Source organism: Amphiura filiformis, chromosome 15, assembly GCF_039555335.1.
Source record: "Amphiura filiformis chromosome 15, Afil_fr2py, whole genome shotgun sequence".
Taxonomy (NCBI): Eukaryota; Metazoa; Echinodermata; class Ophiuroidea; order Amphilepidida; family Amphiuridae; genus Amphiura; species Amphiura filiformis.
The window spans coordinates 6,149,072-6,175,184 of NC_092642.1; the positions used below are offsets into that span (position 1 = coordinate 6,149,072).

Below are 26,113 nucleotides of genomic sequence, written 5' to 3' on the forward strand. Positions count from 1 at the left end.
TGAAAAAGGTTAAAAACATGTTATTTTCATGCAATTCAAGATAAATACTGCTATGGTTACAAATGTCAGGGACATGTGCTTCATTTATCTGCATCTTAAATAAATAATAAATATGTATTATGTAGAGATTCATCAGGTTTGTTACTGTTCAACTATTACACTAAGATCATTTTTATGAAACCAATAGAAGTGGTAAAATGATGGTAATCTCACCAGCTGACGTTTCATCCATCCAGACCAGTCTGATTTCATAGGCCGGTATTCACAAAAGGAGACTAACTTTAGTCCTGGACTAAATCAGAGGTTTAGTCCAGGACTAAAGTTATTTGGTATTCACAAAAGTGGACTAGGCTTAGTCCTGGACTAAAATGATGCAAAACGGCACCAAATTTAGTCCACTGAGAGGGCAGGTTTAACTTGTGGACTAAGCGGTGACCGGTGGCTGTGAAATAGCAGTTTTGGGCACTTTTTTAAGCATTTTGTTGAATAAAAATACTGTCAGGGGCAAACAAAGTGATCAGAACTTTCAAACTTACTGCGGCTTTGTAAATGTTATGAAAGGTCACCTTGGAACCTACGTAAATAAGTTTATAGGCCGAGTTTCGTTCACCAAACCGGGAATCGGGCCGCGACACTACAAGTAAGGCTGAAATTTCCGGTGAGTATTGTGATTATTTGTTCATTTTTATTTAAAAACGAATTAAAACATTAAAGGACATCATCTGTGACGAAACATCATTAACATGTAAATTAGTAACGCCTACCCATCAACAGTTCCCGGAAGTGCTTTATTAATGCCCGTAATTAATTGGAATTTTGACATGTAGCCATACCTACCGCCACATTACTCGGGTAAAATGCCCAATTTTTCCATCTAAAATGCATTTTGTATATTTTCGTTAGTAAGATGTAACGGAGACTGTGGTCTGCAAAGTAATGAAGCATAGACGTGAATTAGTAGCCAGGTATGCCGTAACCAGAGCTATTTTCAACCTTAAATTTTCATGCCACGTAAGCTTACGCATACATGTACGTATGCCTATGTCACTGTATGTCCTGATGTATTTGCCATACATCATGAAATGCTAGCATACATAATACATGTATAAACAAGTCATGGTGTAAAGGTAAACACTGGATCACGGCGATCAGAAGGACATCATGGTTAGGTTGACATTTTATCTCATCGTGTGATGCCGCAATGTTTTAAAAGCATTCATAGCATCATGCTGCAATGTGTGGTGGAGTCTGAATCGGACTTTAGGGATGTCCTTCTGATCGCCGCGATCCAATGCTTAAAGCCCGATCCTGACTCCACTTCGCGCGCGATGCGATGCTTTTCAAACATCGCAGCATCGCCCGATGAAATTAAAATGTACATTTTATTTTCATTGCGCGATGTTGCGATGTTTTAAAAGCATGTGGGATCTGCATCTTCTTTTAAGGTCATTCTACCGACCTTGATTTTGACCTGCGATATCGCAGCGCGATGCAAAAAGTTGAACATTATTCAACTCCATCAGCGGACCAAAATTTCCACAGCGATAAGAATTTTCACCGCTGAGCTCGTAAACACCTGACTCAGATTACAGTTTTTATAGCATCGCGAGCATCGCATCGCGCCATGCGATGTGGAGTCAGGACGGGCTTAACTGGTATAAAGCCATTAAAGCAGTGCTGGTACAGTAGTGATCACACAGGCTTTAAAGCATTATCCACTGAAGATTCCGCTGGATTTCGTGAGTGGCATATTCAAATTTCTTTAAGTATAGTGAATCTAGCATATTTGGTGGAATAAATTAGCACGAAGCGCGCACAAATTTGCACTTTTGAGGGTTAAAATGGCCAAATATGAGGTTCGTGTGTAATTACGCTCACACACGCTTGTACATACTCGCACCCCGGCGTGCGCACACGAGTGCGTACCCACCATAACTTTGCGCACGCAAGTGTATGCCCACAATAACTTCGAGTGCATACCCACAAGAAATGCATACTGGTGGTACCCCCAAAATAACTTGCACACACATGTGAGTTCACAAACACTTTCACCCGGGATAGCACAACAAGAATGATATGTAACCTAGTGGCTGGCATGCTGGGCCGGGGGCATACCTCATGCAGGGGACTTGTAACATAATGCCCATGGCATTGGTATGCAGGGGATGGGGTGTATATATAAGTGGGTGTACTAAATACATTTAGCAGGGACATGGTTAAAAATTCGTGAATTTAATGTGTTTTCATTTAAGATCCACATGACCCCTGTGGATGTTACAAATATTTTCCACAAGGAGCAGTGGCGGCGCCAGGAATTTTTTTTTCAGGGGAGCATTGGGGGGCAAAGTGAATTTCAGGGGGGCAAAATTGGCCAATTTTGCGCAAAATTGCCGCAAAAAAGTGGGAATTTACGTGATTTTGGTGGTTTTGCCTCAAAAGTGGGGGGCAAGAAAAATATTGGGGGAATTCCCCTTGCCACCTCCCTCCTGTAGCGCCGCCACTGACAAGGAGAGTATGAATTTTAAATAGAATGAACGCATTAGGCAGCTTCATTGAATTCCATACACCATCTGATAAAGATTCAGCATCTGAGGGAGTGTGAGTTTCAATCTTTCAAAATCTTTTTTACAGGGGGAGTGTGGACTTTAAATGGCTTAGCCCAATTACTAATAATTTGGTTTATTTCAACTTTTACAATAACAAAATGTCTCAATTACAAGTTCAATTTCATGAAAAAACAGTATAAAACTTGCTAGTGCTACTAAGTAGGTTTTCATGATAGGACAAATGTTCAAATATTTGAAGATGGTATCTATTTCTGAAATGTTGCCATTTTGTTTTCTGTTGTTTCAGAGGTGTGAGACATTGGTTGTACTGAAAGCTACATTGGTTTGGTTGCACTGAAAACTGGAAATTACGGCCTGAGCCTTAACCTAAATCTACAAATGGTGAGTTTTTTTTAAATGTTTAATACAATGTAAGAACAATGGAAACATGATAAAAGGATCCAATTCTTTAAATTGTGAGAAATCTGGAAATTTGCATGATTTGAAACCAACATAGACTCATGCACAGTCCACTGCTGTCACACTAAGACACACCCCACTCCAAATGCCCACCCCATACCAGCACCGGGGGTACTCAAGTTTGGTTTTGGTAGGGATGTGCATGAGATTTTGGAAGTGGACCCATAAATATACCAATTTTTCAAGAAATTTGGACCCATTGATATACCAAAAGTCAAAATTTTCGCCAAATTTAACCAAAATTGTCTTAGTTTTTAAAATTTTCCCAAAATTTTGGGAAAATCTTAGCTAGATTATGGAAAAATTGGGCTGTTTTCAGAAAAAATTGAGAAAATTTTGAAAAAAGGACCCATTCATACACCAAAATAGGCTTTGAAAAAGGGGTCATTGATATACCAGAAGGCCGAAAATGCTACCCATGTTTATGCACGCCCCCGTATGGTCATTTGTATTGAGTCCCCCCCCCCCCGGGTACCAGCATAGCCACCTTTTCAACATCACCTGTGAGCATGCACACATACACACCCCACCCACAGTAATATTGGGCTATTCCATTTAAAATCCACATTGCCCCTGTGGAAGATGTTACAAATTTTCAAATGGAATGAACACACAATAGGAGAGTGAGTGTCAAATAGTGTTGGTTAATGTGCTAATTCCATTTGAAATTCATACTCCCCCTGTGGAAGATATTTCTAAATCTTCAACAGGTGGTGTGTGGACTTTGCCTAATGGCTTAGCCCAATATTTAAAATTGGGCTTGGTAATACCATGATGATATACTGGTTATTTGGTTAACATTTATAATAACATACGTCTGAATTCCAAGTTAAATTTCATGACAAACTGTTTGAAACTTGGTTTACATCACAGGAAAAATGTTAATTTTGTGTTCAAAATGTTAGATGATATCTATTTCTAAAATGTTGCTATTTTGTTTTCAGTTGTTTCAGATGTGCCGTGAGACATTGGTTGAACAGAAAGCAAGAAATGACAGCCTTAGCCTAAATCTATAAATGGTGAGTTTCTTTTAACATGTTTAATATCAATGTTACTTGTAAGAACCATAAAATCCATAAAATTTTGATATTTTAATGAGATGTAAATTCTTTCAATTTCATAGTAAGTTTTGAGAAAACTGGAATTTTACATGAATTGAAACCTACAATCACATTGTAACATATTGTAATTCCCCAAGACTTGTAACGACTCAACTCGGACTCGACTCATCATTTTGGGATTTGTCACTTACTCAAGTTTTAAATCCCAAATGACTCCAACTTCAGGTTTATTCTCAAAATCCCAAGTGATGACTCACTTTATTTAAAGGGGTGTACATAGCCAGATTGACAGCCTCATTTCCTCTCCCACTTAATCCTATCAAAATAGAGATTTGGTACCAGAAGAAAACTCATATATTTATCATAATGTCAGTGAAATTTTGGGCCTGAAATTTGTCCTGTTTAGATGTTTGAACAAAATAGTAATAGCCTCATCCCCATGGTTAACCATCCTGCACTGTTAACATTATTTTCACCATTGTGAAACAGCTGTTTATATCAAAACCACTAGTATAATCAGTGACGGCGCCCACAGGGGCATGGTGGGAATTGCCATCTCAGTCAGAACTCTTGCCCCCCCCAAAAAAAAAAAAAAAAATTCCACTTTTTGCGGTAATTTTGTGCAAATTTGTTGATTTTGCTCCCCCTGAAATTCACTTTGCCCCCACCCCCCTAAAAAAATTCCTGGCGCCGTCACTGAGTATAATAAATATAAAACATGGTAATCAGATTATTTTGGTACGAAATGAAAACCAAAAAAATCTGACCACCCACAGGAGAAAAAGAAAGAGCCCCAATATTATGAGTTTTTAACTACTCTATTTCTTTCTTTCCTGTTACAGGTATCTTCAAGCATGATGAGTAGTAACATTTGACACCACCAATTGGATGACTAAAGATGTTTGTGCAAGATCTCTTCTGTGAATGTTTTAAAGGAAATCAATGTACAAATGATACATAAAATGTTAAAGAACCACTAGATTTGATATAGATTGCAAAGTTGCAGTGAACAGTTTTCTGGACCATGCCAGTAAATCAGCATAATCATGCCTCTTCATTTCAAGTGCGTGAAAATGTTTGTTATTTAATTATTAATACAATTTGAATTTTTATATTTTAATGCAACTTTCTATGGTGGCAGATTAAAGTTTGAAGTTGTTATTATTGATCTTGTTATTTATTAAGCCAAAGCAGATAACCGTAACCTCTTTTCTTGTTGACATTTGTTTATTATTCTTTAGCTGCCCAAAATGCAGTGTAGTTACTCAGTGAACATTTTGTCTGTTTTCGCCATGGTAGTACAGGGCGCTATTGGGTAATATTTGGGATCTAGTTTTGCTACATTATGATTAGTGGAACCAATGTTTTTTGCATCCTTATGCCTCAACTGATAAGACTAGAATTGGTTCTCCATTTTTTATGCCCCTGTGCTTCCCATGAGGGGTCGAAGGGTCATGGGGCCAAAATTTCAAATTTGTTATATCATGTTGCAATCCATCCCTCAAATTGTTTGTTCCTCTCATTGCTTGGAATAAAAAAAAGTCAACTGTCATTCTGAACTAATGGTTAGTTCAGGAGTTATAGAGTAAAATAGGTCAAAGGTCAAATATCACATGCACAGTCGCCAAATTTTCAAAGTGCACCGATTTAATCACAACTTGTCTCAAAATACTCCTCTGGCAAACAAAATAGTATAGGAAAACAATTCGTTTGAGAAATGTATAACTGCATAAACTCTGAACGGGGACATGACTATGAAAATTTGTACAAAAATTGTGAATTAATGTTTGAGATTTCCTATAATAAGGGTCCGTTCACAAACACTTGTAAGGGGGGGCCTGATGCAAAAAAAAATTATCGCTAAAATTTTTCGGGTCTCCCCTTTACAGACCTCGAAAATTTCAGGGCCCCCCTTTTTTGACATGAAAATTATGGGTCAATCCCATAGAAAAGCATATAACTCAATTTTTCCAGGAAAATTTGTGGTCATTTTTTTCAGGGCCCCCCCTTAGGAGGGTCAAAAAATTTCAGGGCCCCCCTTTTTGCATCAGCCCCCCCCCCCCCTTACAAGTGTTTGTGAACGGTCCCTAAGGGAGTAATTTGTCCTATCTGACCTTATAACTCCTGAACTAAGAAGAATATGACCATTGACTTTTTTATACCCTGTGATGAGTGGAACAATTTGAGATACATAACAACATGATGGGGCTATTTTTTAAGTTTTGGCCCCACAGTGACCTTATATTGATACATTAGGGAACAACCCAAAAGTTCGATGAAGCCCTATAAACGAAAGTCCTTTCGTTAGAAGGCTAACCCCCTCCCCCTCCCCTCTAACGTAAGTTTTCAAATATCGAAAATTCCAACCCCGGATTCCAACCCGGATTCATAGGATACAGGGCCGTCGCTATGGTGGATGGGGATGTGGAGGAGTGCGACAGTGCAATGATATTGATCACGTATATGGAAAAAACCAATATTCTATTTTATTTTAAAATATTTTTCTTCATACCTTTTTGGTCAAAAAAAAAAAAAGTATGACTTGCTGGATTTTCAAATAAAAAAAATGAACTTACAAATTGCAGGTTGCAAGTACTGCACTCTATATCGATTTGAAATTATTTTGAAGCAACCACTGTAAAATGTCAATATCGTATTCAAAAATACTAAAATTTTAAAATTATATTTTAAATGCTTAAAAAAAGATCAACTTTGACCGATGTTTTTAACTACTTTTTTACAAACGTAATCTGACTTTTTGACCCCCTCCCTCCCTAACGAAAGGACTTTCGTTTATAGGGCTTCATCGAACTTTTGGGTTGTTCCCTTATTATCATCAGCAAAATCGATACTTAGAGACATTCCTGTAAAATGTAAGATATTGATGTTCCTGGTAAACATGTTAAAAACAGAGAGAAAAATAATAATAAAAAAATTAAGAGAAAAAATGAAAACCATAATAACTTATGTGTGGGTGTGTGTTTATGGTCATGTGACTTTTGGTAAGTTGGGTAACATAATATTAATTTAATATATTTCACGTTTATGAATATTACCGAGGGTACTAACCAGAAGTCGTTATTTGATGTATGACAAAATTGACAGAAGTGTTCTGTCCCTATATTTCAAAACAACTTTTTTTTGCTGAAATTCTATTTATCAGAAAGTTTTTGAACTCATCATTGCAAAACAAAACATTTATTTTGGACATACGCAGTTATGGTTCTAAGCCGTTGTTTATCATGTATATATGCAATGGTATTATATTACGGGCAATAACCAGGAGCGAATCCACGCCAGTTCCCACGGTCCCTGTACTCCCGTGTATGATTATCTGCCGTTATTAATGCTCGTCGGAAATTTGGTAAAATATGGGATGATTTCTGGGACGCACAAAAAAGTTTCATGTTTCAAAACAAATTCGCAGAATGGTGCAAAAAGGTGTTCTTCGTCTAAATCAAGTAAAATAAATGTGCATAATGTATCCAATTATTTATCATGCACGCAATATTGCTCGAAATGCTTATTTTAACTCGGTTTCGGGACAAGTTGTAGGCCCTACGTGTTCCAGTCCAAAAAAGCATGCGAGGGTTTCGCGAAATCGATTTAAAAAGGTGTTTTGCTCTGAAATGTTCACAAAATAAAAAAAAAGGTGAATGTTTTCACTTTGACCAGGCGATTTTGATAAAACTGTTGCAAAATTGTACAACTCCGATCGATCATATCCCTCGAGCTCATCTCAGAATTGCCAATATAGTCGAATTTGCCGTGAAAATTGGGATGAGGTAAAATTTGTCAAACCTGGATCCGCTCTTTCTGGCAATAACTCCCCTGTTACTGCCCCTCCGCCCTTCACTTTTATATACGCTATATAAAGCCTACTATTACTATCCATGCTACTAAATAGGCACTAGGCCTCACGGTATAAACGCAGGGGCCTACCTTTACTTGTTTAATGTAACTATTTGTTTTGCCAGCCGTTCTTTCAAAATCCCGTTGGCCTACTTTAAATTAAAAAGAAAATAGCATATAAAGAAAGAAAACACATAAATAAATATAAACACATAAATAAATATGTATTAATGTATAACAGTAAACAGGGTGTTTCAAGATTGATTTCTTGTTACATCCTTATCGAGCTACGATAAAAAAAAACCGCGATCGATGATGTGCGGCCTCTGACGACGCTGTTGCGCATGTGCAGTTCAATTAGTCCGTGGATTGACCTTTAGATCTCGCGTTAGTCCAGGTTTAACGCGCAATCTGAAAAGTTAGTCCGCGGATTAACTTTCAGATCGCGAAGTTAGGCCTGGACTTGTTAGTCCAGCTTTTGTGAATACCAATTAGCCCTGGTCCGTGGATCATCCTTAGACCAGGACTAACTAGTCCCGGACTAGCGATAATCCAGGACTAAAGTTAGTCTTCTTTTGTGAATACCGGCCATAGTTCTCACTGTAGCAGAGCTCTGAAGAAATCGGACTGGTCTAGATGGATGCAACATCAGTTGGTGAGTTTTTCAATAATTTCAGAACTATTCTATTGGTTTTGTAAAAAAAATCTTTAATAGTTTCATATTTGGTTAGGTTGACGAGGTGTATATCATGAAAAATATCAATCAGCTAGATAGATAAATCAGATTATATTTCAATGTATATGAAATGGTGATCTTGAGTAAGAGATTTTAAGGTTGCATCTTCAGTTAGGACTCCAAAAGATCAATGGAGTCATATATCTCAACATTTTGTCTATCAGTACATTTTTTTTGCAGCAGAAAAATGCTTGACAGGTAGCGGTAACCGTGGACATCCATGGTTGTGAGGTATTCTTGTTTTTCAGATTATTTTAGGGGTTGAGGGGTCTTGTTTGCTGGTCTTTACAAATGCACACACACAACCCCCACACACATGCAACAGGAATCTACAGTAGTCCTAATCCAATGTACAAATGGTTGATATAGCGAGCTCAAATCAAGAGCCATTGTGAAGAAAAATGCTGCAACACCCTACAAGAAGCAAGTAAATAAGCATTATTCATGCAAGATTGTAGGAAGATAGAGAACAAGTAGATACAATTCAATTATTCATGAACAGCAGATCTTTGTCAACAACAATCCTTGGCATCATGTTTGCCTCTCCAATGCAAGGATGCAATATAGCTTATTATAGGCAGCATTTGCATCCCATATCCATTAGGCCCTTCACAATTGATTCTGTGTTTACTGTTGGAGACTGTAAAAAAATGACAAGGTAACTTAATTATTTTCTTTATTTTGAAATGAGTGGTCACAGTCCAATATCAACAGTACATTCTGGCACTGCGGATTTAATTATATTGCAATTATGGTTGATTTTATACATTGATAATAATGCAGGGTGTTCTTTGTTTGTTCAGCATTATAGTTAAGGTGATCAAAGTAAGAAAGTAGCATATTAATGTAATTAAAATGACAGGTAACCGAAAAAGCACAAATAAAAATCAAATAATTAAATATATTGCAATTCTGGATGCGGGAAGGAAACAGTTAACTCAAAATCAATTGTGAAGGGCCTTATTACACATTGCCTGTTTAGAAATATTGTCAATTTTTAAAGGTTTACGATAACTGTCCATACTACACTTGTGGTTGCCAAAATTTCAGCGACTGATTTTGCTTGATCATATGACATTCAACATGTACTGAACCCCTCGTTTCATATTCCCCTACATTTTTAATCGTTTCACAGACATCTGGGTGATTTCTACTGTCCTGCAAATGCGGACTCACTTCCCACATATTTAGTGGTGAGAGCGGAAGTGCAGAAAAAACTTTTTGTGAACTTCAAGCTGCTTAGTTAAGAAACTCGCTGAATGTCACTCTGACCGTGTGCACATTAGAAAATACTTATGTTCGACAAAGATTCGAGTCGCTGGCAGAGATAAACTTGGAATGTTGCATCTGATGTCACCTGACTTACCTGTCTTGTCGATTTACCCAATATGTCCATTGAGTGCTGAGTGCAGAAACTTGCTATATGCCCCCCAAGGATGATGTCAGAGGCAACATTCTGAGTTTAACTCTGCCGGCGAATATAGTTAGTCTTAATTAATTAAGCTTATGAGTATTCATATTCTTTACTCCGATTAAATGAAGATACAATCTCGTTAACTAAGATCAAAACAAGCGTATGTGCAATCAAGTACTTCAACTGCAAACACACAGCATTTCGCTTCATCAAGTATGCGTTCACATTATAAACTTGCATCGTCTGTTGACGCAATCATAAAATCTCTGTCGAACTAAGAGAACAGTGTTCACATTAGGAAAATGTACCTAAAATCTTTGAGCGTGTTTATACTGAGCACATCGCATTACCGCGCTGTTACCTTCACCCGCATTTGAATCCTCTCACCATTCAACAGGTTGTTTCTACTGCGCTGTACATGCAGGGTAATGATTCACTACTAATGTGTTAGGGAAGGCAGAAGTCCAGAAAATATTTTTCATGACCTTCAAGGTCAGATTTTGAATATTTGCACTGTATTGTAGTAGATTCCTGCATCACCCACCAAATCTTCACCCAAACTGTTTCTACTGAGAATGGTACCGTTTGACCTGTGAGGTTCACTTGCAGCAACTCGCATCTAATGGAGCTATTACTGCATATTCTGTATCACCCTGAATTCACTTTTAATTCAATGGCAACCGTTTGCTCAGTAAAAACATGCCGTTTGTTGATTCTTCATTAAATGAAGCAATTTCCCAACTGTGAACAGGGTCTTCTTCAACCTTTTGAGGAGTTGTTTCTTGCCAAAACTCAATTTTGAGATTAAAATGGCCAAAAGAAATGTTGAACCTATTTTCTCTATCACTGTCGTCTGCAACATGGCAAATATTCATATCTAAGGAGCCGTTAGTCCAATTTTGATGATGTTATGAACTTATCAGCATATTGTAACACATTACATTAAGAAGCGTACTACCATTGAAAATTGAAATGACATGGTAAAACAACCTGTGTAGCTTCATTGCATCACACATTGCACCAAACTTGATTTGATTTGTAACATTTAGGTATCACTGCACTCTGTCAATGCCATTGGGGAATGCAAGAGCATCTTAATCATACTCATACTTGCTATGTTCCCAGGTGAAGATGTACATCTGAATAAGTGGATTATGCCACTGGGATTGAGGTTGACTTTACCTGCAGATAAAGGCATCATCATACCCAAATCTAGCAAATTGGTGTGCTCCCAAGTGTAGATGTATCTGAATAAGTGGATTATGCCATTGGGATTGAGGTTGATTTACCAGCTGATTTGGGTGAAAACTTAGCTGTGAGCAGCACATAGAGCCATTGGGCATCATCACACCCAAAAACAGCGAATTGGTATGTTCCCAGGTGTAGATGAATCTGTATAAGTGGATTATGCCATTGGGATTGAGGTTGACTTACCTGATTTCACTGGTTGTCCCTGTGCGATAAAGGCATCATCATCATACCCAAAAACAGCAAATTTGTATTTTCTTAAGTATAAGTATATCTGAATAAGTGGATTATGCCATTGGGACTGAGGCTGACTTACCTGCTGATTTGGGTGTAAACTTGTCCCTGTGTGCAGCACATACAGCCAGCAAACGGTATCCTAGGTCCAAATCAAATCCAGCTTCCGCTGCTACTTGGCTAACGATCTAGAAAATAAAATCAATTTATAAATTAATCAATCAATCAACCAATCAATTAATCAGTCAATCAATTAATTTATCATTTGATCAACCATGTAAATATGAAAGGTAGAATTTGGCTTTACTTGTTTTAGACCATTAATATTATTCAATCAATCGTCAAATAATTGATCGATCGACTGACATGACACATCAACTAATCAATTGACCCACCAATCAATCAATTGATCAACCAACCAATCAATCAGTACATTAATCAATTTGTCAATTCTTATCCAGCATCAGCAAACAGGTGTTATTCAGCAAAATACTATTAGTATGCATACTTCCATTTAGATTTATTATAAAATGTTACAGGAAAAAAACCCTTAACCAGCAACAAATATTTCACACTTTCAAATAAAACTGTGTCACAGGTCTCCACTCATGTTATATAAAAGACACATGAAATCAAAGTAACCAAGACACATATTAGCAAAGGATGTTAACAAATATTGTATGTATAGCATGGGTAAGCTCAATAGCAGAATATGAACGCCAAGCGCTGAAATTTAATACATTTATACAAATAACGGGTGGGTGGAGGGAGTAGGATTCACTGTAGTATTAACAATATACGGGGGAAATATTGCAAAATATTGCTAAAGAAATAGGAATAACAAGGATTTTTCAAGACAGATTTTCCATTGCATTATGTTATATGCAAAGGTGAGATGATACTTTTGTCAAACAAAATTATTATTCCACATTTAATATTAATGTCCATTTAAAGGAAGGTGACCTGATATATTTGGAAAATCAAATTCTTTCAAACTTATGTATAACATAAACTGTTGTTCCTTTCAAGCATTCATGCAAAAAGATCATGTAAATGTTCATTGTAAATGCGACTAATTCTTCATCAAATTACTGACATTTAATACAGCGTAAAACAGTGTTTTTATTAATGATAATCATCATGATCATGTAATAAATTGATATCAAATGAAAGATCTTATTTTTCTCATTAACATACTGATATTAGGAGTTCCAAATCTGTATATTTCCGAAGATATCATCAAAAAACTGCTGAATTAGTCAAAAATGTGGTATACCACAATTGAGACTAATTCGGCAGTTTTTTGACGATTTCTTCGTTAATATACCGATTTGGAACGCCTAATTTCAATATGTTAATGAGAAAAATATGAGCTTTCACCTGATACCAAAATCTGCATTTTGATAGGGTAAAGTTGGGGATGAGGCTGTCAATCAGGTCACCCACCTTTAACATGGTATACTGAAAGCCATGAATTTGGATTTCCTGATAAGTGGTACAGTCGGGGGTACAAGTAGTCAGGTAATTTTGCTAAAAATGATAAAATACAAATTTGGCCATATGTCATGATCAACTGATTTATTTTAAATTTGATTGTGTAGGTTAGTGTTGGGGTGTGTGCACACAAACACACATTTACATTGGTTTTACTACATGTATACCTCAAAAGCATTTTCATTTTAAAATGTCATCTAAGGATCCAACACATTACCTCAGAAATTATATGTACCTTTAGTGTAAAATTGTGTACAGTGGTGGTCCAGAGAAGATGTAAACTTCCCACAATGCATTTCACCCATTTCAATTATCTGTACTGATTTGCAATCTAGTTCCACATGGGTCAATCGTGAAAAATGGTCCCTCAATGAACAAAGCACATCCAGATCTTGCAAATTATGTTAATTTCATGACTATCGACCCACATTTACAAATAAATAAATACATTTTGAATTTATATAGCGCATTTTCCCATAGGATTCAAAGCGCTGTAATTTTGCTGCAATCATCACAATCAGATTGCATTAACTAGGCCGATTGCAGCACTTAGATTGTAAAATCCACCAATTATCTGTGCAGCTCCCCAAATTCCATTGGGTGAAGGAAGTTTTTTTTTACCAATTTTGAAAGCTGGAGGACACCTAGTACCTGAGATCCTGGAGAAAACCTGCAAGAGCCAGCATGTATCGGGATAAACCAAGTGCACATACAGTCCTTGGGCACAGCTGGGGCTTGTACCCGGGAAGTGTGTAGTGCAAGCCTAGGGAACAACCACTGCACCTGATGATGATAGCTCCCTCTCCCAAGCCGGCCTATTCTTAACTTGGAGTGTCATTTGATGAAATAAGGTTATGTATCATGTTGCAAAGGATTCTGGGAAGTGCAAGATATCTTCTCTTGAGGTGGCCCACCTTTTTGGATCTCAGGGCCATCTGGTAAACTTAGTACGCCTTTTGCTGGCCACACGAGTAAACTAGCCTTACAGTCCGGAATTGAGAACAAGTTTTGATGTAAGTATTATTGGGGATGTGTCCTCCCCTCACACTCACAAGGGTTGACCATCTACAGGCTCACAAGATGAGTTTACAATGCGGAAAAAAAAATGTATATCAGCTATCAAAATGAACCCTCAATAAAATACTGCTATAAACAAAATGTACACACACAATCAACAGGCAAGTTTCTATTCAAATCAAAAATGTTTCCCATTTAGTAAACGTTTGCTCTTCACATTTGGGCCTCATTGATCTCCTTGGCTACTCACGTAACCTTAGGAACCTGTGAGTGTAACACTGCCATAGTTTGTAAACACTCCGCTAACCTGTAAAACCCTTACTTGTCAAGTCGAAACCTAATCATTTACATGCTGGCTAATTTTCTTTATTTTCCTCTTAGTGTCCAGTCAGCCTAGCCAAGCTATCGTTAAACATGTCCTAAGGCTCGGTGCGAGAGCACACCGCTGCTGACCAGGCAGCACACTTACCGTGAGACAAGCAATGAGGCCTTGTTCAAAAGGTCGTTGAAACGCCCTCGGGTCTGCGCACCACTCCAGAAGTTCCCTGGCTGCTGTCTGGAATGTGTTGGGATGTGATAGTTGCTGCGGAAAAACAATAAGACAGGGTTGGAATTAGTGCACCTTAGGCCAAATGGGCTGGCTAATGTCGCAAGTTGAAGTGTTAGTTTTTACACACAATCTGGCGTTTATTACACTTTGGTCAGGTGACTATGGATAAATGTTGACTGGAAATACATACATAAGTAAACCAACTCATCATAGTCTCTTACATTAAATATCAATTAAAAACCATCCATTGGCATTTAATTTAGGATGGCTTTCTATTACCTTTGTGCAACAGGTACTTTTTAGAAAAGAATGCCAACTGAATCATCTTGTTGTCCTTGTTAAAATCTATGCAGACATGTCTCGCATTCATCAAACGTTACGTTAATATTATAACTATCTGCAGATTGATGTCCTTTACTCTCCCCAAAAAAAACTCTACAACTCTGTTTGTACTAAATTGGACAAATACACTTTGTGGTGTCAGGTTCAAATCCAAGTAGTTTAGACAAATTGGTTTGGAAACTTTTGTAAAAGGATTCCACTTTTGGAAGTTAAATAATTCCAGTTTTTGCACACTACTTTTCCCCATTGGCCCATAATTTTGGAAATCTCACCCTGCTAACAAATAAAATCAAATAAATCACATAAATCCTGGCTATGGGGCTGATAGCTACCGATATTTGAGCAGATATGTAACCTAATACATCACTTACCAAACAAATTCCCTGAAAGAAACCCATCATTTAAATCATTCTACATGTTCTATCTGGCATCTCAGCATACTATCCATTTGTAAGCTTAATAGATCACACTGTCAATATCCTAATGGTGTTCTTTAGACTTATAATATAACACCTATCAAGACTGAAAGATAACTTGATTGTTTCATGACTACATAAATTGTAGATTTTACAAGTATTTATTGGCAGAGCTTAAACAAACATGACTGGACGTTTGCTTGCTCAGTTGCTTGATGACCTGCTAAATACTTGCGAGATTGCGCTTGGTTAGCGTTAGCGGTGAGCAGGGTCCAAGGATTTTTGCAGGTCAAATTCCGCAATATCTTCATCTCTCCGCTCAATATTTATTTTAGTCTGTAAAATTGCTTCACAAATTAGGAAATAATTTACCTTCACTTCTTGTCTTTTAAAGAGAATTTTTTTTCCTGAATCCCAAATACTGTCCTCTTTAATATTGCTTGGAAGTATCCTCATTTTAGTATGAGTCTAAATATTGCTTCCCCTTAATCACTGTTTCTTTTTACTAGAAATCAACAGCAGTTTCATGATTTATTTATATTTTCATATAAAATTACATCATGTGCCATATATTCTTATACTAAGAACAAAATTCTTTAGCTTATTCATGAACTGCTTTTAAGGAAGATTCAAATTTTGTTACAAATTAATTTAATTATATCCTCCAATATTTGATTGGATATCTGATCAATGCAATCATGTTCATTTTTGATACCAAACTGATATTAACAATTATACAAAAATAATTTATCAATTTGCAGTATTTGTATAGATTTATTTCATTTTAAAAACACATCCTCATTACTAGCTAAGCCACTACCTTCAAGTATTTGATCAGTTTTGCTGTACAAATTACCATACACATTGGCAATCACTATGAACCATGAACTCATTCCCACTGGTTAAGTTCAATAACCCCCTTTTATCGTACATTCAACAAAATGATTGAAGAGAAAACACACAAGGCACTAGGCAGACTGTTATAGAATGGAGTATGTAAGATGCCATGTCCATAGCTTCGCAGGAGTTTCCGACTAGCAATCAACATGATCAGCACATTCAGAAAAACACAGTTTAAGAGTGAAGATTGTAGTGAGTAACCAGTCCTTTATAAATGTGCTGTCCACTATCTATTATAATATAGTAGGCTGAAACTATACATTGCGAATTAATTAAGTTATTTTAAAATAAAATGTACATGTAAGTTAACTCAAACCGGCAGTGTATATATCGAAAGCAGTGAAATCGGACATTCCTAAGCGAAGATATTGAGTTCGTAAGTTCTGGTATTACAAAATTGGAAATTGAGATATCGTGGGTAAAAAGCTGAAAAGACAAAAAACCCAACGACAACAACAACAACAACAAAACAAACAGACCAGAACAATTTGGAGTACATGTAATGAATTAAAAGAGTTGACATGAGATTAGGAATTAATGTTTTCTGCTGTTTCAGTGTGCATGTTCTCATCGTTGATGGTTTGGTGGACTGTCATGTAGATGTAAGCGTGATCCTAAAAATGCCTTTCACATTGACCAAAACTAATTTCAAGACCTCTTCTACATTGAGGCTGGCTTTCCCTTTTAAAGGGAATTTTTATCTATTATTGTTCAAATCTGACCTCATGTTTTGGAGTATGAGTTTTTGTACCCATCACACTCCCCAGTTATTAATGACTAGTACAAGTATTAACTGCGATTAGATAACTGTGCCATGATAGATGAGAGTGTGTGAGATGCTGGTAAATGGCTGTGAGCATACACTGAAGACATGAGATACTCGGACACAGATCACAAGCTTCATTCTGTAAATATTATGCTACCAAAGGAGAACCTTGTTGAACATCAGACACAAGACAACAAACAGAGGACAGGCCTCTCGGTTAAATCAGAATAACTTAACCTCTACAACTATTTGTTTTCAAACTGGATCTGTATTGGAGAGGTTTAGTGGAGGTGTTTCTAGAAATAATAATCAAAGTGTTCAAATTAACTTGGGATGGAATTTTTATTAGGACATTATGTGCTTTAGGTATAAGGAACCATTCAATATTCACCAGGGGGAGAGTTTAAAGGGGAATTATGCAATTTTGTTTTTTTGAGAGTCTTGATGGAAGAATCTGATTTTTTATTTTAACCATGAGGAGGGGGAATGTTAAGTTTTAAATGGAGAAAAAAAGGGGGAAACAAGCGGGGAATCCAAAATTTTGAGTGTATACGAGGGGGGAACACAATATTTGTTGTCAATTGTTTGGTCACAATTCCCACTCCTCCCTGGTGTAAATATTGAATGGCCCTATAAATGGATCACTATGTCCTAGGAATCTCTGGGTAGTGAACCTGGGAGGGTGAGTTCTTAGTGGAGATATGGGTCAGTCTGGAGTTGGCCAGTAAATTCAGGCAGCATTTTCGGGCTCTTAGGTTTAGATAGAGAAAATTTCAGTTAACTGGTTTAAAGCAGGGATGCTTTTTCAAAATGTTCTAAAAAAATTTGTGGAAAAAAATCCAGAAAAATGTTTGTATGTAAAGGTATCAATATTAAACGTGCTGTCTGCGAAAGTGTGGACAATCCCAGAGTCAATGTTTTATCATCTTTTGCCCTGCAATTGAAATGTTTTAACCTGTATTTGTTTTACAAAGAGTCATTATAAATAGATATCTCGCCTCTACAATGTATACTGCTTACACTTTGTTTCACTACAAATCCATAAATACATACTCCTACTTAGAAACAATAGGAGCAGTTAGTCATTTATCTTGAATCTAATTAATTTGCATGAAAGTCATATACCTCCTACATGATCCCACGTATGATTTAATAATAAATAAAACATCTCTGAATCAATGGAATTATTTCCATGTCTTAATATTGACAAATAACTGCTATTGACAATCAAATAGAATAATTCATCAATTCACAGCTCAGTGCTTTTAAATAATTTCTATTTATTTCATTTTCAAAACACATCGTCATTCCTAGCCCACTAGTCCGTATTTGATCACGCTTGCTTCAAGCGCTGCAAGTTTACCCAATTTGTGCCCTATTCCATGCGGATACTCGGCACAATTCAATATCTTTAAATATTCAAACTATAACTTGAATTGGTTGAATTTCAATATTATTATATTCTCACTAAAATCACAATGATATGTAGGTTCTACAGAGGACTAAACCTATCTAGCATTGTAGTACATCCCTGGAATTCATGGATAATTTTTCAGTTGGGCAACTTGAGTGACTTTTGATAAGGTTAAGTTGTGTCAGTATGCATAGTGTAAAGTCAATAGACACTTTGGACTCATTTCAGGAGGAAGCAACATCACAAGTGTATATTTATTAAAGGCATAATATCCACTGCATAGTTTGATGTTTCTCTGATAATCCGATAAGAGTCAGACAGGTTTCCATGATGGTGCTTTCTATCAAGTCTATCAGCTCAGTTTGAGTTTGGTTATCAAATGTTACTTTTCTGGGTTTTTTGAGGGGAAAATATTGTTTGAGATTTCAAAAGTACTGAAGAGGTTACAAAGTTTTTCATGACTAGGCTATTCCTATGTTCATGCCCCCCCAAATGAAATTCACTTTCCTACAATGAAAAAAAAAAAAAAAAATGCCTGGCACCGCCACTGCTACCATGAAGTACAGCAAGTTTCAATCCTGACTGATATTTATCGACTGCCCAATACAAGCATAATTTGTTTCCTTCCCAGTTAAGCTGTAATCAGCCATTTATCTTTACACATCTTTGCTACAGTATTTATTCACCTCATACTTTCTGATTCAGTGTAATGATATCACTATATAGCACAAGCAGGTATACAGATATGCCAGATTCACTTTCAGATTGCTTTCACTTCCGAACCCTGACCCAGTTCAGATTGCTTCAGTTGCATTTAGAACCAAATTACACTAGCTTCAATAGACTATGCCATAGTCTATTTTTGATGTTAATCATGATGAAAGCATTCAGTTGAACTCGAAATTATACTGATATTAATTACATCAAAATACTAGTATAAAATTGTTATGAAAAAGTTTATATAATTATATAATTGAATATATTATTGAATGCAACATATCATAATGTCATAATTGTATTGGCACTTCAATACTGAACAATTCTGATTTTAGAATCTGCCAGTTTATTAATCGCGAAATTCGGGTTAAAATAGACTATGGACTTTCAATTTTAAACGGGATTTTGAACGGGCAAAGTCCCTAGCACTCACACTGTCAATCATACTTGTTTATCAATCAAATTTAACAGCTAGCAAATACAATACGTGTTCATGCACTTACTGACGCGTTCATGCAATTACACAACACAAAGGCGGGGTCCCGGGGGGGCCACTATAGTGTCAAGAGGGGGTATCAGGCGCGTCCGAGGACTCTCAAAAAGCACCCTAAACAAGTATTTCCGAGACTGAAATTTTCCCCCCTAAACAAGTATAAATTGCACGATTTGCTACCCTAAACAAGTAGTTGTCTTTTCCCCAACCCTAAACAAGTAATTGATGCAATTATTACCCCTAAACAAGTAAACACACAGAACCCAGGCGGCGAGTGGCATGATAGGGCTAGCAATTTGTGGCGAGCCGTCAGAATTTTGAGCCATACAAGTTTACGTGGTGCTAAAGCTTACCTCAAAGTTCATGCAGTACAATGTATGTCCAATATTTTCAAGATTTTTGGGCCAATAATTTCCCCTTTTTGGATCACATGTCCAACCCTTTTTATTGAAATATTGTAGAATTTATTCTTTGTGATTGGGATGTACCCATTTCTCCACATATCCAAGAGAATTTTGAATGCAAGTCCAACGCAAATTACGACCATGGCGATTGCAAACCACACATTGAAGTTGGAAGAAAATGGCAAACACGGCCAGTTTAGCTTGGTTTATTTCCTAATTTCGTCTCGATTTAAAACATCCTAGAGCATTAATTATCATACTGGATTTAGTGGTAAACCCAACCAAAATCTAGTATAGGGATCTGTCATCTCTGACAGCTAAAAGATGGCTTTTAACTGCTTTTGGGGTGTAGGAAGAACGACACTTTCCTTTCATTTTTCATGAATGAAGGAGAAAGCACAAAACCCCAAACTTGGTGAAACTACCCTAAGTACGTAAGAGCTCCAAAAACATACCCTTTTACACCAATTTTACATGAATTTGATACCCTATTCACGTTACGCACGTAACATACCCTAGTCTGAAAAAATACCCTTTTTACGTGAATTTACGGACGCGCCTGATACCCCCCTTCACCATTACAGTGGTCCCCCCGGGGGCGGGGTAGGCCACATACTTGTGTACCATGTAGTTATTAATGGTAATGACAGGTACCCGGAGGATTTAAACCATAACGTGACCGAAGCGACCAATCACAAGCCAGATCCATTTAAAGATGCATTACATCATGGCCAATTTTAGTAGGCCAGATTTCCGACAATCTCATCCATAGAAGCTCATAGAGAGCCGTGTTAAGCATCTCTGACCGCAATCCAAAGTCAGTAGTCCACTTGGGAAGCTAACAAACAGAGGGAGTAGGGTGACTGAAAAGAACAGATGTGAAAATCTATCAATTGTGCACACATTAATTAAATCAGAGTTTTAAGCTTAAATACAATATCCAGAGTATGCACAATGGGCAAGTGGACTACGGGTAGTCTATAGCTTCAAGAGAAGTATGGCAGTCTTTTGCTCTGATTAACGCGAACGCCCTGCTAATGAGCGACATATGTGAGCTTTGTGTTCTCTTCAAGAGCGCTGCAATGCACTGACCAATGTTTTGGCGCATTATCGGCCAATTAGATTATCGATTTGTTGTTATGATTGTTAGACGATTGAATCAGCCAATCAGAACCCACTTCCGCTCTCAAAATGTAAACAAGTGTTGTTCTTCACTGCCAGAAACTGTAGTTATCTTTTGATATCGATGCTTGGTCAATCCTTAATTATTTATGAAATCAATTAATTGACGATTGTTAATTGTGATTAAATAATAAATATTTGCATGTAATGATATTGACTATACAAATTTATCATTAACTTCTGATTAATTAGTGGATAAATGTGCTCAAAATTTGGCCATTTCAAAGTTGAAATGGGCAAATTTGCCTTTAGATTGGAACAAATGTGTGCAAAGCCAATAAAAATTCAGAATTTGTAAGCTACAGTGAGGTTAACTTGTATAAAGTAGGTAATGGGGCTACGCATCCTGCACAAGAACAAATAAACACAATGGGGAATGATTGCTTGCTACAAGAGGAAACTGAATATAATTAAGAAAGAAAGAACAGTTTACCAACCCAAAGTGTTACAATTAAACAAGACAACAAATAAACACAAATCCTGACCGGTACACCTCCAACTTAAAAAAAGTAAGGGAATGTGCCAGCATGGTATTCGAATCCACAACCTTCCGATCTCTAGACGGACGCTCTATCCATTAGGCTACCAGCTCCCACTGATAAACGGTGGTTTAAACTGGGTTAACTTGGTCAAAAACACATTGCACTTGATTAAAGGGAGGGGGAGTGATTGAATGGACCATCCACTTCGCAGAATATTGGTGGGATATATCCCCCTCCCCCACATCCACCCGGGATCTACACCTATTATTAATACCTTGACTAAGTAACTATTGCAGTCAAATGAATTCACCCCATTGAATTAGAATGGAAGCTAGCCTGTCACATTTGTTACATAAATATTCATTTATGCCTTAGCCATCAATTAATATTTGTTTAGTCTACAAGAAGTAGTTCTCTCACACACATTCAGGTTGCTACATACTACATATGGCAAAAAGATGGGATACTCCACTTAAAGCTACAAAATCAGAGTCAGATGGGGTTTTTTTTTTGTTAATTTTTTTATATTTTGCCACAAATATTAAAAATGTAACTTTGTACTCACAAACCAAAATTTCCCGAAAATATGATGGTAAACAATGGTTTATTCAGTTTGTGAGGCTCATTTTCACAATATATCAAACATGTGCAGTATGAATTACAAACAGGAAAAACATTTTGCAAATTTTATACTCAAAATATGAAAATTCATATGAGAAAAAAATGTGACTCTATAGATTTTCATATTTTTGGGTGGTAAGTCACAAATGGGCAATATAACCAAAATCAAGCTTGACCTTTTAAAAGCCAGTTCTTGTTTTGCTCTGATTAAGTGAAACTTCAAAAATTCTTGTCCTATTCTGTGTAAGAATTGCACACACCTAAGTTCCACAAAATTTACCCTCAATAAAAACATGACTAATCATTATAAATCACCCCTAGCGGTGCCCCTAAATGTTGTCTTCCTTTTTTTACTCGCCCAGATGGGAGACAATGCCAGAAATCGGAACCATCTTTCACTTCCACTAGATTGCAGTATGTGACAGGAGAATGCCTCCATGTCATTTACTCTATTCCTGTTCATTCTCATATTTACACTTTCCTTCCCACAAAATATCATTCAAGAAGGTCAAAAGTGTACCTACATTTTGTTGTCTTATTACTTTTCTGGTTATCCAAGAATCACAACACCTGATGAACTGTGTGCAGGGACTCTCTTTCAAAAAAGTGGAAGACGGTACAAGCGCCAACTCATGATCACAAAGTTGCCGGTTCAAATCCCAGAGCCAATGTGTTGTGCACTTTGGTAAGGCTCTTTAATTTTACTGCCTCTCTCCACCCATGTATATATGGGTAATTGCATTTGCTGGGAGGGTAAAACTGACTTGCGCGGGAGGAGTGGTGCATTTTTGTCGTGTTTGGACCAGACACTCAATCTAGTGTCTGGTCCAAACACAACAAAAAGAGATGGTCTGTGAGCATGGCCCTCTCTGACACACCATTTACATCTTACCGTAACTACAAAATTACCCACAAACTGCACAACCTGGGTGTATCTAAGGTAAGGGTACAGTGGGTAACTTGCGGGTAACCTGTACCCAAACCATCCCAGCAGAGTTAGGGTTTATAAAACTTAGTTCTTGAATGTAAAAGCACTGGATATCTTCACTATCCCTCTTTCCCTTCAAATGTCAATACTAAAGATGCTATACTAAATTGCGAGGAAACAATAAGAATAATCATATTCCTTGTCCCTTTTTGACCTTATAGTCAACCATTCAGGAAAATCCTATTTTATATAGGCCACTGATAAGCAACAACCTAGATACTTTATACAGAATTTGTCTGAAAATGTTTCAGCCAGTGATACAGGAAATTAGTCAAGTCAATGCTTTGAGTTAGAAATTTGCCAGTTCCCTGTCTGCCATCTTCCTCTCCTGTGTGTATACACTCACATGCGACCTAAAGGACCTAAAGGATACTTGGTTGCATCCACAGGGTAAGTTCAGTGCCAGTTTATTTTGATTTTTTTTTTATCCAAAAACATTACGGAGAAAAAAAGCACAGTGATTTATACAGTAAAAACCCACAATTCTTTGATATTTTGGTTGATATCTGCCTAGCTATTACGTGATATAACCCACAAGCCTTAGCACACTTTACAAGGATTTGTTGACCAGTGGCGTGTCCAGAAGGTGTTTTGGGGCTGACCCGCACTTTGTTAAAAATCATGTAAAATCAGCCAATTTTTGGCTATTTTAGCGATTTTAATCGCTTAAAAGCCCCCCGCAGGAACAGATCCTGGACACGCCGGTGACTGTGGTTCAACACACACCTTATAAGCCATTTATTCAAGAACAGAATCCTAATTAGCCTACATATACCCATCACAACCGGGATCAGGTTCATTGAGTACAGGTAGATTAATTGGGATAATTAGTTCCTTGACTGGGGGAATTTCCAGCTACCTCAATTATCCACAAGAATAGAAATTACACTGTAGGGGATCAAACTTGTCCCACCAAGCACTCACATCAGAGTCTTGCACCTTACCATGTGTGCTAACTGGACTGCTATAAACTTGCATGCCAGGGGGGTTGTACACATGCATGTATATAAGGTATGTGGGATGTGCTGCTCTAAATTAATGGGCCACTTTTTTGCAAGAAATCCCAAAATATAGGTCCTGAGTTGAAAAAAAATCCCTAAACATGGGTCCTAATTTGAGAAAAAATTTTATCAAAAAACTCCTTAAATATGGTAGGGCTTTCAGAGCCCCCCCCAACTTGCATGAGTATTTTCAAAAGCAATTTAAGTATTTGTACCCATTTTGGCCCGTGATTTTGGTGTTGAACAAATAAGCATTTCAGTATCACCTTAATGTCTATTATAGAAACTCAGTCTAATAAGAATCGAATCTTACTTATTAAACACATATTCCAATTTCCATATTGCAGATAAGCAAGCACTAATCCAACCATAAGTATCATCATTCTGTAAGGAAATATCTGTCCTAACGAATGATTAATTAGTTTATGAGCACTTATGCATACAGAGTTGAATTTTGTTCCACAAGCAGAGCTGATTTATAAGCATGGTTGGTTATGGTCGTCACAGATGAATCCCTGTGACCTATATAAGATAACCTTGTTACCTGGAAAATTTCACACATATTCTGAACTTATGTCAGTTTGTCATATCCATAATTTCATAATCATGCATAATGTTTTACATCCACAATCACAAATAATTATGTATCGAGAAATACATAACAGATATGGAGGAAGCACAATGAAGTTTCGAGTCTGAGAGTTGTTGCACATCTTTCAGATACTAAAGAGTTGGCACACACAAAAGGAAGCACACATTTCAGCAACACAAAACACAGATGATATTGGTGCAACAAGCTTTAGGACAAAATCATTTCAAGTTGAGCTTTATATACCAGGTGTTTAGATCTAGAAGTCTTTTCTTACACATTTTATCACAAGCCTAAAGCCCGATCCTGACTCCACTTCGCAGCGCGATGCGATGCTTTTCAAACATCGCAGCATCGCACGATGTTGCGATGTTTTAAAAGCATGTGGGGTCTGCATCTCCTTTTAAGGTCATTCTACCGACCTTGATTTTCCAGCAGCCAATCAGAAGTGTGTACGGCTGCGATATCGCAGCGCGATGCGAAAATTTTTCGCGGACCAAAATTTTCACCGCTGAGCTCGTAAAAACCTGGCTCAGATTACAGTTTTTATAGCATCGCATCTCGCTGCGATGTGGAGTCAGGATCGGGCTTAGGCCTAAAGCCAGGAGCTCTTGCACAAAATGCCAAATAAAAAACAATGTGTGGGTGGCTAAAATACAAATATGCACCAAAATTGGACTGAAGCTGTAAACATAATAAATTTCTCAAAAACTGGGGCGGCCATGGCCTCCTGCTTGCTTATGGCCCTGTTTTATACACTCCAAAAGTTTGTATGTTCCAAAACAACTTTGACAGTGTGTCTATATATAGCACTACTACAGTGTCATTTTGAACCACCTTTGGTGTCACTTTTAAAGCTGTCACTAAGAGCCAACATTGTCTCATTCTCAATGGCCAAGTTCAATAACTTCCATTTGAAAGCATGGTGCAACATCTTGACCTCAAATTGTTCAGTATGAGTTTTTGTACCCACAACATTCAAAGGTCATTCTATGAATGTACAAAATTATTGTGATAATGAACTGTGTCCTGATAGATGAGAATGTTTGCGATGAGTGCAAGACAACTTCCGATTGTGTGACGTAAATTTGGCAAGACAACAACATGGATATTTGAAGTACTGCCCCAGTTGCTCTATGAAGATGAAAAGATCACTTAAGTATGTG

The 26,113-nt window shown here is 37.1% G+C and overlaps 1 protein-coding gene and 1 long non-coding RNA gene across 2 annotated transcripts in view; one reads left to right on the plus strand and one right to left on the minus strand.

The window, feature by feature from the left end:
* Positions 1 to 26,113, minus strand: part of LOC140171181 (zinc finger MIZ domain-containing protein 1-like) — a 454,107-nt gene that overhangs the window by 137,777 nt on the left and 290,217 nt on the right. The window contains 2 exon segments of the mRNA XM_072194381.1: positions 11,654 to 11,759; positions 14,552 to 14,665. Of these exon segments, the coding sequence (XP_072050482.1) occupies positions 11,654 to 11,759; positions 14,552 to 14,665 (220 nt within the window).
* Positions 903 to 5,106, plus strand: LOC140172112 (uncharacterized). The gene is made up of 4 exons (XR_011861669.1): positions 903 to 965; positions 2,854 to 2,948; positions 3,971 to 4,045; positions 4,930 to 5,106. It is a non-coding gene; the product is annotated as an uncharacterized lncRNA (long non-coding RNA).